Source organism: Misgurnus anguillicaudatus, chromosome 22 (assembly GCF_027580225.2).
Source record: "Misgurnus anguillicaudatus chromosome 22, ASM2758022v2, whole genome shotgun sequence".
NCBI lineage: Eukaryota > Metazoa > Chordata > Actinopteri > Cypriniformes > Cobitidae > Misgurnus > Misgurnus anguillicaudatus.
The window spans coordinates 9,987,673-10,000,015 of record NC_073358.2 but is presented as its reverse complement, the minus strand read 5'-3'; the positions used below and the strand labels follow the sequence as shown (position 1 = coordinate 10,000,015).

Sequence of the window (12,343 nt, the reverse complement as noted above, 5' to 3'; positions counted from 1 at the left end):
ATTTGGTATCAATATGTACTACATTTAAGTACTAATAATATGAACTCTTTACTTGTAAGGGTACCATTCCAGTGACAGCTGGACAATTTTTTTGTTTTTGTATTCATTTTATAGCTCTATACAGTAAGTCAACAATATAGTTGTGTTTCCATTTGTATTCCTTCCAGGAAATTGCAGGAGAAAGATCTGAGATAAAGCTTATAGAAAATGAAACATAACCGAGAACTTCCATCAGGTGAGCTATGAAATATTTGAGCATTAATGTAATCCTCTGGTAATATAAGACAGAGATGATCGAATTACTCACCGAGACCCAAGCAGGAAACACGCAAACCTGATTTCCCAAGGTTTCTGAGAAAGAGATAGAAAGAAAGTACAGTGAATTTTTTTCATATTTACTGACAACAATACTCTATATATTATATTTGTTCTGCTCTGTTCAACCGCACAGTCATTCATCCTAATTGTCACCGGTGCCACCAAACCGAGCTAAAGCTCTCACTTTAATCAGTTTAATAACCTCATTAAATTAAAATGATTGATTTTTACAGGAGCTTTTAGTTCACGTCTGTAAGATTTAAGTTAATCAATATACGACTGCACTCGCATGTTAACAAAATTAACTTATAGTAGGCATACGCATTTTTTCTCTTAGAGGAAAACAGATCAAAAATCTTGATGACTCATCGCGCACTAAGTAGCTTTTTGCCCACATCGCTCACCACTGACTGGCAGCACATCATGCCCGTGTTGTACCAACTCCTACATTTATTCACTTTAAGTAAAAACAGCTATCTGATACCCCGCTAAAACATCAACCCAGGTCATCAAGTCCAAGTAATCCACTGAATCCCATTTCAGCTTCATCCACGAACCAACAAGACACTGAAGCAGCAATAATTGGATGTGTGTTACAGTTATTTCACTCACGGGCGTATTTAAGAGCTTTATTGTCTTGAAACAAGCAGAGCAGCAATATGATAAAAGACACAAATAATGACTCGTCATCACCGTGATGCTCTGATGTTGAGGGTTAGCAGAGTATGCGATACGGTTGCTAGGGTGTTGCTACTGTATGTGGTTGCCAAGGTACCCTGAATGGTTTATAATATGTTCTACATTTATGGAAGTGACTCCATCATCACTTCTAACCTAAACTTTAGGCTAAAAATGTGTTAAAAGCCAAAAAGATTTATAAAGAAGGTTTACAGACTCTCATCCGAACGACTGCTTACTGTATGTGCCCAACACAATGAGGTGGATTGTCAGCATCTTTAGATCTGTGAAGCTTTGCCGCGCTGTTTCTTCTCCACATCTATTTCTGTGTGCCCAGCCGGTCTATTTTTAGCCATGCAACTGTGCATTTGTTTGTGTCCGGTATGTGTGTGCGATGTGTGAAGATGTGGAACGGGCTACTCATTACACTGACATAGACGTATTACGAGCCAAAACCATGAAGATTTGTTAAATTACTGCCATGAATCATTAATGTTATCTAAAAAAGCAGAGCAAAAATCTATATATCATAGAGAAAGAGAGAGCGAGCGAGAGAGAGCAAAGCAAAGCTCATCCTTGCTGACACACAAATATTTTCTTCACTTTCTCAGTCATCTTTCATTTTAATCTTTTGCAATACACTGCATTACAGCTCTGAATTGTGTACTCATATGAATCAATAAGATGCTGCTCCAAAGCTCAACATGAATATTGCTGCTTAATGTTTACAAGTTTCCTTGCAATACAAATCCATGATTCATTGTACTGTGTATTGTTTTATTATTGGTTATTTTTTATTTTATAGCTCTATATTAACTGTATTTAAACAATTTGTCTTATCTTTTATATTTGAAGAGTTCAGATGCAAAACCCGCTAAGTGGCATGATTTCCTGTTAATGGGCTTTTTTATCAGACTCTTAATGGATTTTGCCTAAAAACCAATGCTATCTCATTACAATTCGTACGTATTTCACGAGGTGGCTAATTCATATTAATTTGTACGACCGTATTCGTACATTTTCGTACGATTTGCCTTGACCCTGTGCGTTTTTGCGCGATTAACTTTGTACGATTTCATATGAATTAACCAACTCTTCAAATATTTGCGAATTCTTGTGAGATCAGGCTGCTAAAACTTGTATTTCCGAATGGCCTGATGGTGGGATTTGACTCGAAAGTATTTGATGATGATGTAAAGTACCTGTAGAGAGCATTCAGTTACAATCATTATCTCATTTCTGATGGAGGTGGCGTTAAGCTGCTTTTGCATCTGAAATCTTCATTTTTATTTCCGCAAAGAAATGTTTCGACAAATTCGTCATTACCTGGGGTATTGTAAATAAGTGAGTACGATGCAATATGAGCAACCTTAAAATATCGCCATTACTGCAGGGAACACACATCGAAACCTAGTGAGCTGCCTACAGTGGAATCATTTATTATAATTTAACGATGTTGCCTCCAGGTTCTTTGTTTAAACTGAATTATAACCCTGGGTTTACACCAGCCGCGTTTGAGGCGTGAAATTTGTGTCAACCGCGTATAGTTTGCTGATTGAACATTTTGAGTTTACTCGCTTCATTCGCGCGTGAAAGCCGCGTGTTAAATTCTAGTCATCGAGACATTCACGCGGAAATTCGCGTCATGTGAGGGGCTTCTGCGACTCTGCTCACTTTCTGTAATCACGTCACTACTAGAGCAAGCTCCTGATTGGTTAACGCTGCACGCTTTTCCTCCCAAGTTCATATTGTTTTACCTCGCGCGTTTCTCGCGGCAAAGCTCAATTTGCGCCATTCACGCGAACTACATGTGCGAATGAGGTGGAATTGCGTATACCAACCACGCCGCGCTAAACGCCTCATTTGCGCCGCAAGACCTCCAGACGCGCGTCAACGCGTCTTAAAATTGAAATTTCTCGCGCTTGACGCCTCTGACGCTGGTGTGAACGCAGCATAAAATGGCATAGAGATGGCAATCCCAGAATGCGTAGTAGATCAACGAAAACAAATCGAAAATCTCAGATGAGGTGACAGAAATATAAATATAATCATATATTGCTAAACATAACCAAATATTTGTGTGCTTTATTTCAGCATCAGGCTGTTACCTTGGCAACACTAACCTAAAATTGTATTAGAATCAGTTGTGAGTTTCCCGTGTTGTGTAACACACAGATTTGATGTCTATGTAGAATATTCAAAATCAGATACTTGCTGAAGTTCAAGGGATCGTTCACCAAAAATTTTAATTCTGTCATAATTTATTTACCGTCAAGTTGTTTCAAACTTGTATAAATGTCTTTGTTTTGCTGACTACAAAAGAGGATATTTTGAAAAATGTTAATAACCTAACAGATCTGGGGCACCATTCACTTTCATAGTATAATTTTTTCCTACTATGTAAGTCAATGGTGCCCCAGATCAAACATTCTTCAAAAATATTTATTTGTATTTGGCAAAACAATAAAATGTATACAGGTTTGAAACAACTTGAAGGTGAGTAAATGATGTTTTTTTTCATTTTCAGTGCACTATCCCTTTCAATGACAGTCAGCATGTTGCCTTAGTAAGCAGCACCCTATGTAGGGAGCTCACTGGGTTTTGGAACAGAGCTCTAGTATCTGGTATAATGATCCTCACTATAGCTATGCAGATAATGATAACGATAATGATAGTGATACTGATCAGTTTTCTATCATAATGCAGTTTGAGATAAATATATGATCAGCACAGATTAAAAAAATATCAGAAATGCAGAGCACAACACCATCCAGAGACACCGCTCTCAGAATACTGCAGTGCACCACAACAGGGTGGAGAGAGAGAGAGACAGAGAAAGGGAGAGAAAGAGAGAGAAAGAGAGAGAGAGAGAGAGAGATGTGGAAATTTGATTCAAGACAGATATAGAACCAGAGCGAAATAATGACAACCACAGAAAAAATTGAGAAAACAAACAGAAGAACAAAGAGGGAAACGTGAAGAAAGAACAATACTGAATAGCGAGAGAGCACAAAATGATGGCCGATATCAGCGCATATTTCTCTACAGTGTGTCTGTCTGCGGGCTGTTAAAAGGCCATTCTGATTAATGTACTTTATAATGAGTTTGTATAGACAATTACTGCACCTGCTGAGAGAGTAAAAAAACAGCAGGGAGGTGCGAGAGTTATGTTTGAAGTGGTAATCGATCATACTAATACTATTTATGTACAGTACTATTCTTGCAGCAGGTATACTTTGCAAATTTTCTGTATGCATGTGTATCTGAGACCAGCTAGTGAGTGAGAGCTGCTGCTTAACCTCACTCCACCTTAAGAGGTGCGACAGATGCTAGAGGTCATGGCCTTTAGCCTCCTTAATAGAGCGTCCAACTCCCATGAGGGACCGAACGCCGGTTCGAGTCCCCCTTGGGGTGGGAGTAACCAGATGAGCTGAGTCATATGCATTACTGGATACCACAATGCAATGCAACCTTTGACTTGACCTTTCATTTTATTAGTCTTACGAATTAAGCTGAAATAATAACAAGATTGACATCATGCCTATATTTATACAATTACACATATTTAAACACGTGACAATGTGACACAGTCTGACAGTAATTAGTAACTAAATTATGAGGTGGCTAATTTTATACTCTCATCTCATTCGTCTGTTTAAAGGTGCCATAGAATAAAAAACTGTATTTACCTAGGAATAGATGAAAAATAAGAGCTCTGTACATGGTAATGGCATATCGTGAGCTTCAAATGCATTTGTTTCCTTATTTTTATGTAAACCTTGTGCATGCAAAAGACAGGCCAATCTCAACATAAGAACAGGCCAATCTCAACATAACACCGACTGCGACGTGACAGTCAAGATGTACACCCCTAACATTAAATTACACATTAGATTAAAGGCGGAGTCCACGATGTTTGAAAAACTCTTTGGAAAAGGAGACGGGCCGACTACCAAAACACACTTATAGCCAATCAGCAGTAAGGAGCGTGTCTTTTTTTTTGTAAGGAGCGTGTCTACTAACCGTCATCGTTGCCTGGGTTGCGTATGTGTGGGGCGGGTCTATCAACAGAAGGTCCAGATTCTATTGGGGTAGGGGTGTGTTTGTTTAGGTGATTTCAAATATCAACATTGGCTTTCAAACATCGTGGACTCCGCCTTTAATTACAATGTTGTTAAAATGCTAAAAACAAAGTTGTGACTGCTCAGTTAGCGCTACATGCTAATTAATGCTATATGCTATATAAATGAGTAGACTATTCTTTAACACATTAATTCAATGCATTCTGTGGCACCTTTAAGTGCAATCTGCATGCTTTTGCCAATGCAATCTCACGGCAATTAGTATGTAATTTACAAGCTAGCTTATTCGTATGATTGCGTACAATCTCATTCCTCTGTTTTAGTACGATCTGCTTTTGCCAATGCAATCTCGTGGCAATTCATATGTATTTTACAAGCTGGCTAATGCATATGATTTTTCGTATTATTTCATTCGTCTTTTCCTAACACAATGCAATGTATTTTACAACGTAGCTAATCTGTATTAAAGGGACACTCCACTTTTTTGGGAAATATGCTAGTTTTTCAGCTCCCCTAGAGTTAAACATTTGATTTTTACAGTTTTGGAATCCATTCAGCTGATCTTGGGGTCTGACGCTACCACTTTTAGCATAGCTTAGATCAATCCATTGAATTTGATACGACCATTAGCATCGCGGCTAAAAATAACCAAAGAGTTTCGATATTTTTCCTATTTAAAACTTGACTCTTCTGTAGTGACATCATGTACTAAGACCAATGGAAGCAAAAGTTGCGATTTTCAAGGCAGATATGGCTAGGAACTAAACTCTCATTCTGGTGAAATAATCAAGGACTTGAATCAAGGAGGCGCAATATTATTACGTAGTGCCTGAAAATAGTCCCCCGCTATTGAAAGATTACTAAGGGGACTATTTTCGGCTACTGCGTAATATTATTGCGCCTCCTGCAGCCATGTTACGGCAGCACAGTCCTTGATTATTACACCAGAAAGAGAGTATTTTTGTGCGACTCACTTTGTACAAATTACTACAAATAAGCCAACCCGTGAAATATGTACAGATTCTTGTGAGATCAGGCTGGCTTTTACACTGTGATGTTTGGGGTAGAGCTTAATTATAGCTTTTTTGTAATAATATTATATGATTTACATTGTACAAATTGATACAATATAACAACCTCAAAATTACAAACAAATTCCTGTGAGATCAGGCTGGACAGTGTTATATCTTTTGAGGCACATTAAGTTGCGGTTTTCAAAATGAGTACAAAATAAAGGTCTAAGAAAAGCTTTTCTACTGTCGCCTAAAGGAAAGACTTTACAACAGCTGTTTACCCAACAACCATGACAAATCCTCCAGCATCCCGACTCAGTACTTTGATTTCGACTCATTTCTTACTAACTTTATTACTAAGTGTCCCAGCAGGGTGTTTAGAGCTCAAATCCTCTATCTCAGACAGCAAAACCAAATCTGCTTCCCTTTATTATACTCAAACATTTTATGAACAGGTGAACTCATAAAATTGAAGAAATATCTCTGTTATGATCTCTTTAATATCCTACTCAGCAGTCATATTAAATGAAGACTTTTGCTCAAGTCTCATGCTTTTTACAGTATGCAGTATGCAGTAAGCAGTAGGGGTGCGCGGGGCACAAACTAATGCAGGGTTAATTGTAACATGGACCGATTACATTGTTGCACAGAGTTGAGCGATTTGTTTTTCTGGTATTGATTTTACGCTGCCAAAAGATGGTCTAGCACTAATTTATGTAAAGGTATAATATTTTTCCATAGCGTTATTGATGAAAGAGTGTTTTGGTGGAATGTAAGTAATTTTTTTCATCATATGTTTTTTTTTCGGTTTCTGAGTTGGGTGTGTAAGATAACAAATCCAATGCTATGTCATATTAATCAGGGTCTTGTTGACTAAAACATCATTTTGAAATATGTCTGCAGCTCTTAGCAACTTTTTGGTTGGCTTGAATCCATATTTTGACCCAGCGGGGTTAATTGTAACGCAGTGTAACGCTGCACGATATGACAGCTAATGCTAACGTTGGCGTAATTCTTGTCGTTGTTTAAATAGGCTACACACGAATGATTGCTGGCTGCCAACAAAATAAATGTGCCTGTCTTATCAAAAATTGTGTGTCAAAATGTATTTTTGTTCATATCTTTAATATTGATTGAATAAGGTCACGTCAAAGATTGATATCATAATGAAATGAATGGCTAAAATCAGACTTTGATTTTCATTATCTCAGAATTTGATTTTGAGACTTTAGTATGGTTATTACTGACTTGGTCACATATAAAACTTTTTTGTCATAATTGTGCTGCTTTTTCTCACATATTTAGACTTTTGTATCTATTTTAGGGTGGCCATTTGTGCCAGTTCCGCCGGACACGTCCCGAACATGTTTTCGGGTTCGTTCTCCGGAAGTCGCGTTGCTCGACCGCATACGTCATCACATTTCAGTTAAAATACATTCGAAAATTAAGATTTATTTCTTTTAAGACATACAATCATTGTAGTTTCATTCTTGCTTTTCTGAAATTAAACCCAAAATATTAAACCTTGATGACGTATGCGGTCGACCACCGCGACCTCCGGAGAACGAACCCGAAAACATGCTCGGGACGCGCCCGGCGGAACCGGCACGAATGGCCAACCTAATCTATTTATAATTGAACTATGGTTAGATGATGGATGAATAGTGTAGATACCTGTTTATTATAGACAGATATATAAACAATATCCACTTTAAGTTTATAGACAAAATAGTATTTAAATATTTGCCTGCAAACTTAATTTTTAGCAAGTGTTACAACAAACCCCCTGCCTGTTACAATGAACCCCACCTATGGGGTAAGCTGGTATGTTTGCACTTCTGTCATGTTTGGTGTAATTGTCCAAGAATGGTATAGAAACAAAATTCAAATAGTCATTTTTTAGCAGAGACGTGTGTGTTGCTTGTGTAAAAATATAATTAATCAAACTCAAATATTTTTTTAATGATTGAGCCAAAACCAAAAGTTTGTGCCCCGCTCTCCCCTACATGTATGTTAGTCTTTCATTCTGATCATAGCCAGAGAAAAAGAGAGATACAGAATTGCTAAATGTAGTTTTACCCAGTGGACTATGAGTGTGAAACTGCAAATGTAAATGTCCTTCATTCGTATTATCTAGGCTAGAAATCATTCACACTTGGCCTGTTTGCATTAGGGGCTGAATCTCCCTCCTGACATAAAAAGATTTGTAATGTAGTAGTCGTATATCTTAATAACAGTATTGTTTGTAAATAACTGCATAAATAAATAAATGCATGTTTGTTGTTTTGTTTTTTTAATGCCAAAATGCCTGTGGCTATTTTATGGCATTATTTTTTACTATATATTTAACTATATTTTGTTCAACTTTGGTTTAAAATATCTTTCAAATTTTACCTGACCACTTGATGTTGTTCCAAACCCACTTTACTTTTAATTTATTTATCCAGATATCCCAAAAAGGCTCCAAAATTTTTAGTCTACATAAAAAAGGAAGAAAGAGTAAACAGTGTTTTTTAAAGAACCATACCATTAACTGCTCTCTCTTCATGATTTTGATCTGTGTATCTTACAGTGACATGTATGTCAGTACACTTGTACAGTATAACACAGCTACTCACATGGTTAACCCAGTTAATAATGGCATCGCTACTGCAATGATACATCAGTAATGGATGACTAACTGTGATGTTGACTCTCACTGGAGGTTTCTGTGTTTCTACAGGATTTCAACCCATAACACATAACAAAAAGAACACATTTTAATATTTGTAAAACAAAAATATTACATAATATTTGTAAATAAATTGATTGCAACCACTTACCTTAGAAAATTTAGTAAATTGAATTAATCATTTTTTTCAGTGAAGGGTGTCATTTTATGTAAATCTTGTGTAATATTTTTGTTTTAAAAATCAGAAAACATAAAAAATAAATCATGAAAAAAGGTATAAATCATTTTTTTAAGCTACATTTAAACAACAACAAAAGAAATTAGAAAGCTAAGATAAAATAAAAAACTTTTGTTTAAATGTGGCTTAAATAAATTGATTGCGCCCACTTACCTTAAAAAAATTGAGTAAATTGAATAAATAATTTTTTGTTCAGTGTTACCCAAAACCCTCTAACTCTAATGCCAGGCGACAATGGTTTTAAAATCAGAAAACATAAAAAATAAATCATGACATCCTAACGCAAACACTAAATCTAACCCTAAACCGAAGCGTCAATGGTTTGAAAATAGTACAAAACAGTTGAGTAACAAATACGTGACAATGACACATAAACAGAAATACGTGATACATTCACGTAAAAAGGCGGACAAACGTGTCAGTGTCACGGAAAAGACAAATTTACGTGACTATGTACATAATTTTGGGGTACAGGGTTGCTTTAAGATAACATTGCCATTGCTGCAGGGAAAGATCCAAGAAGCTTTAATTCCCTTCATACAACAACACAAACCAAATTTGAATCTAAAAACAAAAACATCTGCTATGTAAATCACGTCATAAAGCCACAGTGTATACTTATAACCCAAAAAAAATCTCTACTTCTAATAGTCTCTGTATAGAAGAATGCATTAACATACACACGACTTGTTATCCAGCTTTCTCTCTCTCTCTCTCTCTGTATTCTTTAATCATCTAAAATTCAGACATGTTGGCCAAACGATTCAGTTGTCTTGGATAAGTGTTCGAGGTTTAATGTTAATCTTATTTAAGCAGCATGAGTAGGAGCAGAACGCCAGTCTCTCTGACCCAGTCGATTTATTATTGGCTCTCAGCCCGACCGGGTCTGGACCACTGGCTGTTTATGATGATGTTGAGTAACTGCTTGCCAAACTCGCATTTTATAATAACATATTTCAAATCAGCAATAAAATCAGATGAGATGCAGCAGGAAGTTTATCGTATGCGCAAATAATGCTGAAAATGCATATATGTGGTATGAGCTTAAATTTATGAAAGATAAACCATTATAATGAGTCTAAACAGTGGTGGCCAGTGACTTCTTTTGTCGAGGGCGCTCGATGGGAAGTTTGTAATAACATGTATGTAGCCCGTCATGTGTGTGGTTTGAAATTTCAAAATATGTGTTCTGTGCGTCGAGGTAAACTATGTGCATCACGTGTCTTTTCAAAATAAGTGCCTGCTGCAGACGCGTCTAAAGTGTTTGTGATAAAAGAGACGCTCACGTTTGCAAGATACTCGCATAATCTCATTCGTAATCAGAGTTTCTACCCAGTCTCACAAAGTTTTGTGATATAGTCACGTATTTTTTTTATTCTTTTTTCATGCTATTATCACGAATTTTCACATTTTTTCGTGATCGTATAACGAATTCCTGTTTTCGTGTGATTATCACGTATTGGTTACTCAACTGCTTTTTCCTATTTTAAACCATTGTCGCTTCGGTTTAGGGTTAGATTTGGTGCTTGCATTAGAATCTTTATATATTGGTTTACTATTTTTTCTGATTAATTTTTTTATATGTCGCCTGCGTTAGGGTTAGAGTTGGGTTTGGTTAGGGATGTCATTTTATGTAAATCGAACCCTAAACCGAAGCGACAATGGTAAGAAAATAGGACAAAACAGTTGAGTAACCAATACGTGATAATCACACGAAAACAGGAATTCGTTATACGATCACGAAAAAACACGAAAATTCGTGATAATAGCACGAAAAAAGAATACAAAAAAATACGTGACTATATAACGAAATTTCGTGAGACTGGGCTGAAAGTTTACTGTTAAGAGAGTGTCTTGCGTGTATTTTGTGAACGTGAGCGTCTCTTTTATCATCAATGATTTTGATGCGTGTGCAGGAGGCACATATTTTGACAAAACACGTGATGTACATAGGATCGCTCCACGCACAGAACACATATTTTGAAAACACAAGCAAAACACATGACACTCAGAACACATATTTTGAATAAGCGCCCCTCGGATGAGCAGTCACGAGCCTGGGTCTAAATGTATTCAGCAGATTTTTTTTTCTCTTTACCTCAGATCTTTTGCTTTGATGCTATTTTCTTCACCGCTGTCAATCCCAAAATGCAATGTGACGGTCGGAATACAAACCCTTGCTTAAAATGTGCCGTTTGACTCTTTTATTCGAAATTTGGGACTTAATAGCGTAGATCTGAGGATGAGATATATTTGAATATATGTTTGTTAGGTTCTGTGCCTGGTCATTATTTATATTATTTCATAATTTTGCATAATGCACGACAAGCTCAAAGTGAATAAAAACATGAAAATGCAATTTATCTTTACATTTGTACAGCCACAACAGTTACATTTACCTGCATTCAAAACATTGACTACAAATGAACGTGTGACGTGCGCAAACCTCCATAAACAGTTTGTGAAACTGATCTAACATATGGTGTATGAATAATTATCTGGCATATTTAGGCAAATTTAAAAGGACGTTGCTGTGTAACCTCTGTCTATGACAAGCACAACTGCCACATTCACAGGCGATGAAACATTACATGCATATGTTTCCTAATAGCCTCTTTAATAATGCATAGGAAAGAAGTAGCAGTTATTTAAACATGACAATTAAGAATCATTAACATCATTATCATTGTCATTATGTTGCTATTCTGAGTGCTGTTACACAGTAAGTGTGCTCCTGTGGGTGTGTATACATGCATTACATATGAAAAACTGCATTTGAGTGTGTGCATATATGGCCTTTTTTCATTAGTGAGACTGCAACACACACACACACACACACACACACACACACACACACACACACACACACACACACACACACACACACACACACACACACACACACAGCAGACAACTACTGCAGCACAGTAAGTATATTGAGAACAGTATGTGACTTGTCTATGCAGTAGGAGAACTTGGTTTCTAACAGTGAATCCTGCAGTGCAATGTGTGAAAAATAAAGCAGAATCAATATCAGTGAGTTTTAACATCTCCAGTTCAATCTATCCTCTAACCCATACAACTTTTTGTCCATAGAGTGCCGCAGGGATGACGTATTTTTGTATGCCAACCCGGAAGTGGGAAGCTGGTTCCCTTGACAAAAAGCGCATTAATTTATTCCATAGACATAAAATAAGCTCTGTGTTTAATAAACGATAATTACACTTACACGTTTTGTCCAACAAGATAATCTTCATAGATGAACACAACTTTTATAAATTTTGAAGTCTAAATGCGTTTACTTGAAATATTAGCTAACCTTAGGCTACAAGCGAACTACACC

The 12,343-nt window shown here is 36.7% G+C and overlaps 1 protein-coding gene across 3 annotated transcripts in view; it reads right to left on the bottom strand.

Annotated features, from left to right (window-relative positions):
- Positions 1 to 12,343, bottom strand: part of LOC129441075 (voltage-gated potassium channel subunit beta-3) — a 58,381-nt gene that overhangs the window by 27,162 nt on the left and 18,876 nt on the right. For all 3 annotated transcript variants that reach the window (XM_073860933.1, XM_055200816.2, XM_055200818.2), the window contains exon 2: positions 308 to 351. In XM_073860933.1, the coding sequence (XP_073717034.1) occupies positions 308 to 351 (44 nt within the window). The remainder of the gene's footprint in view (positions 1 to 307; positions 352 to 12,343) is intronic.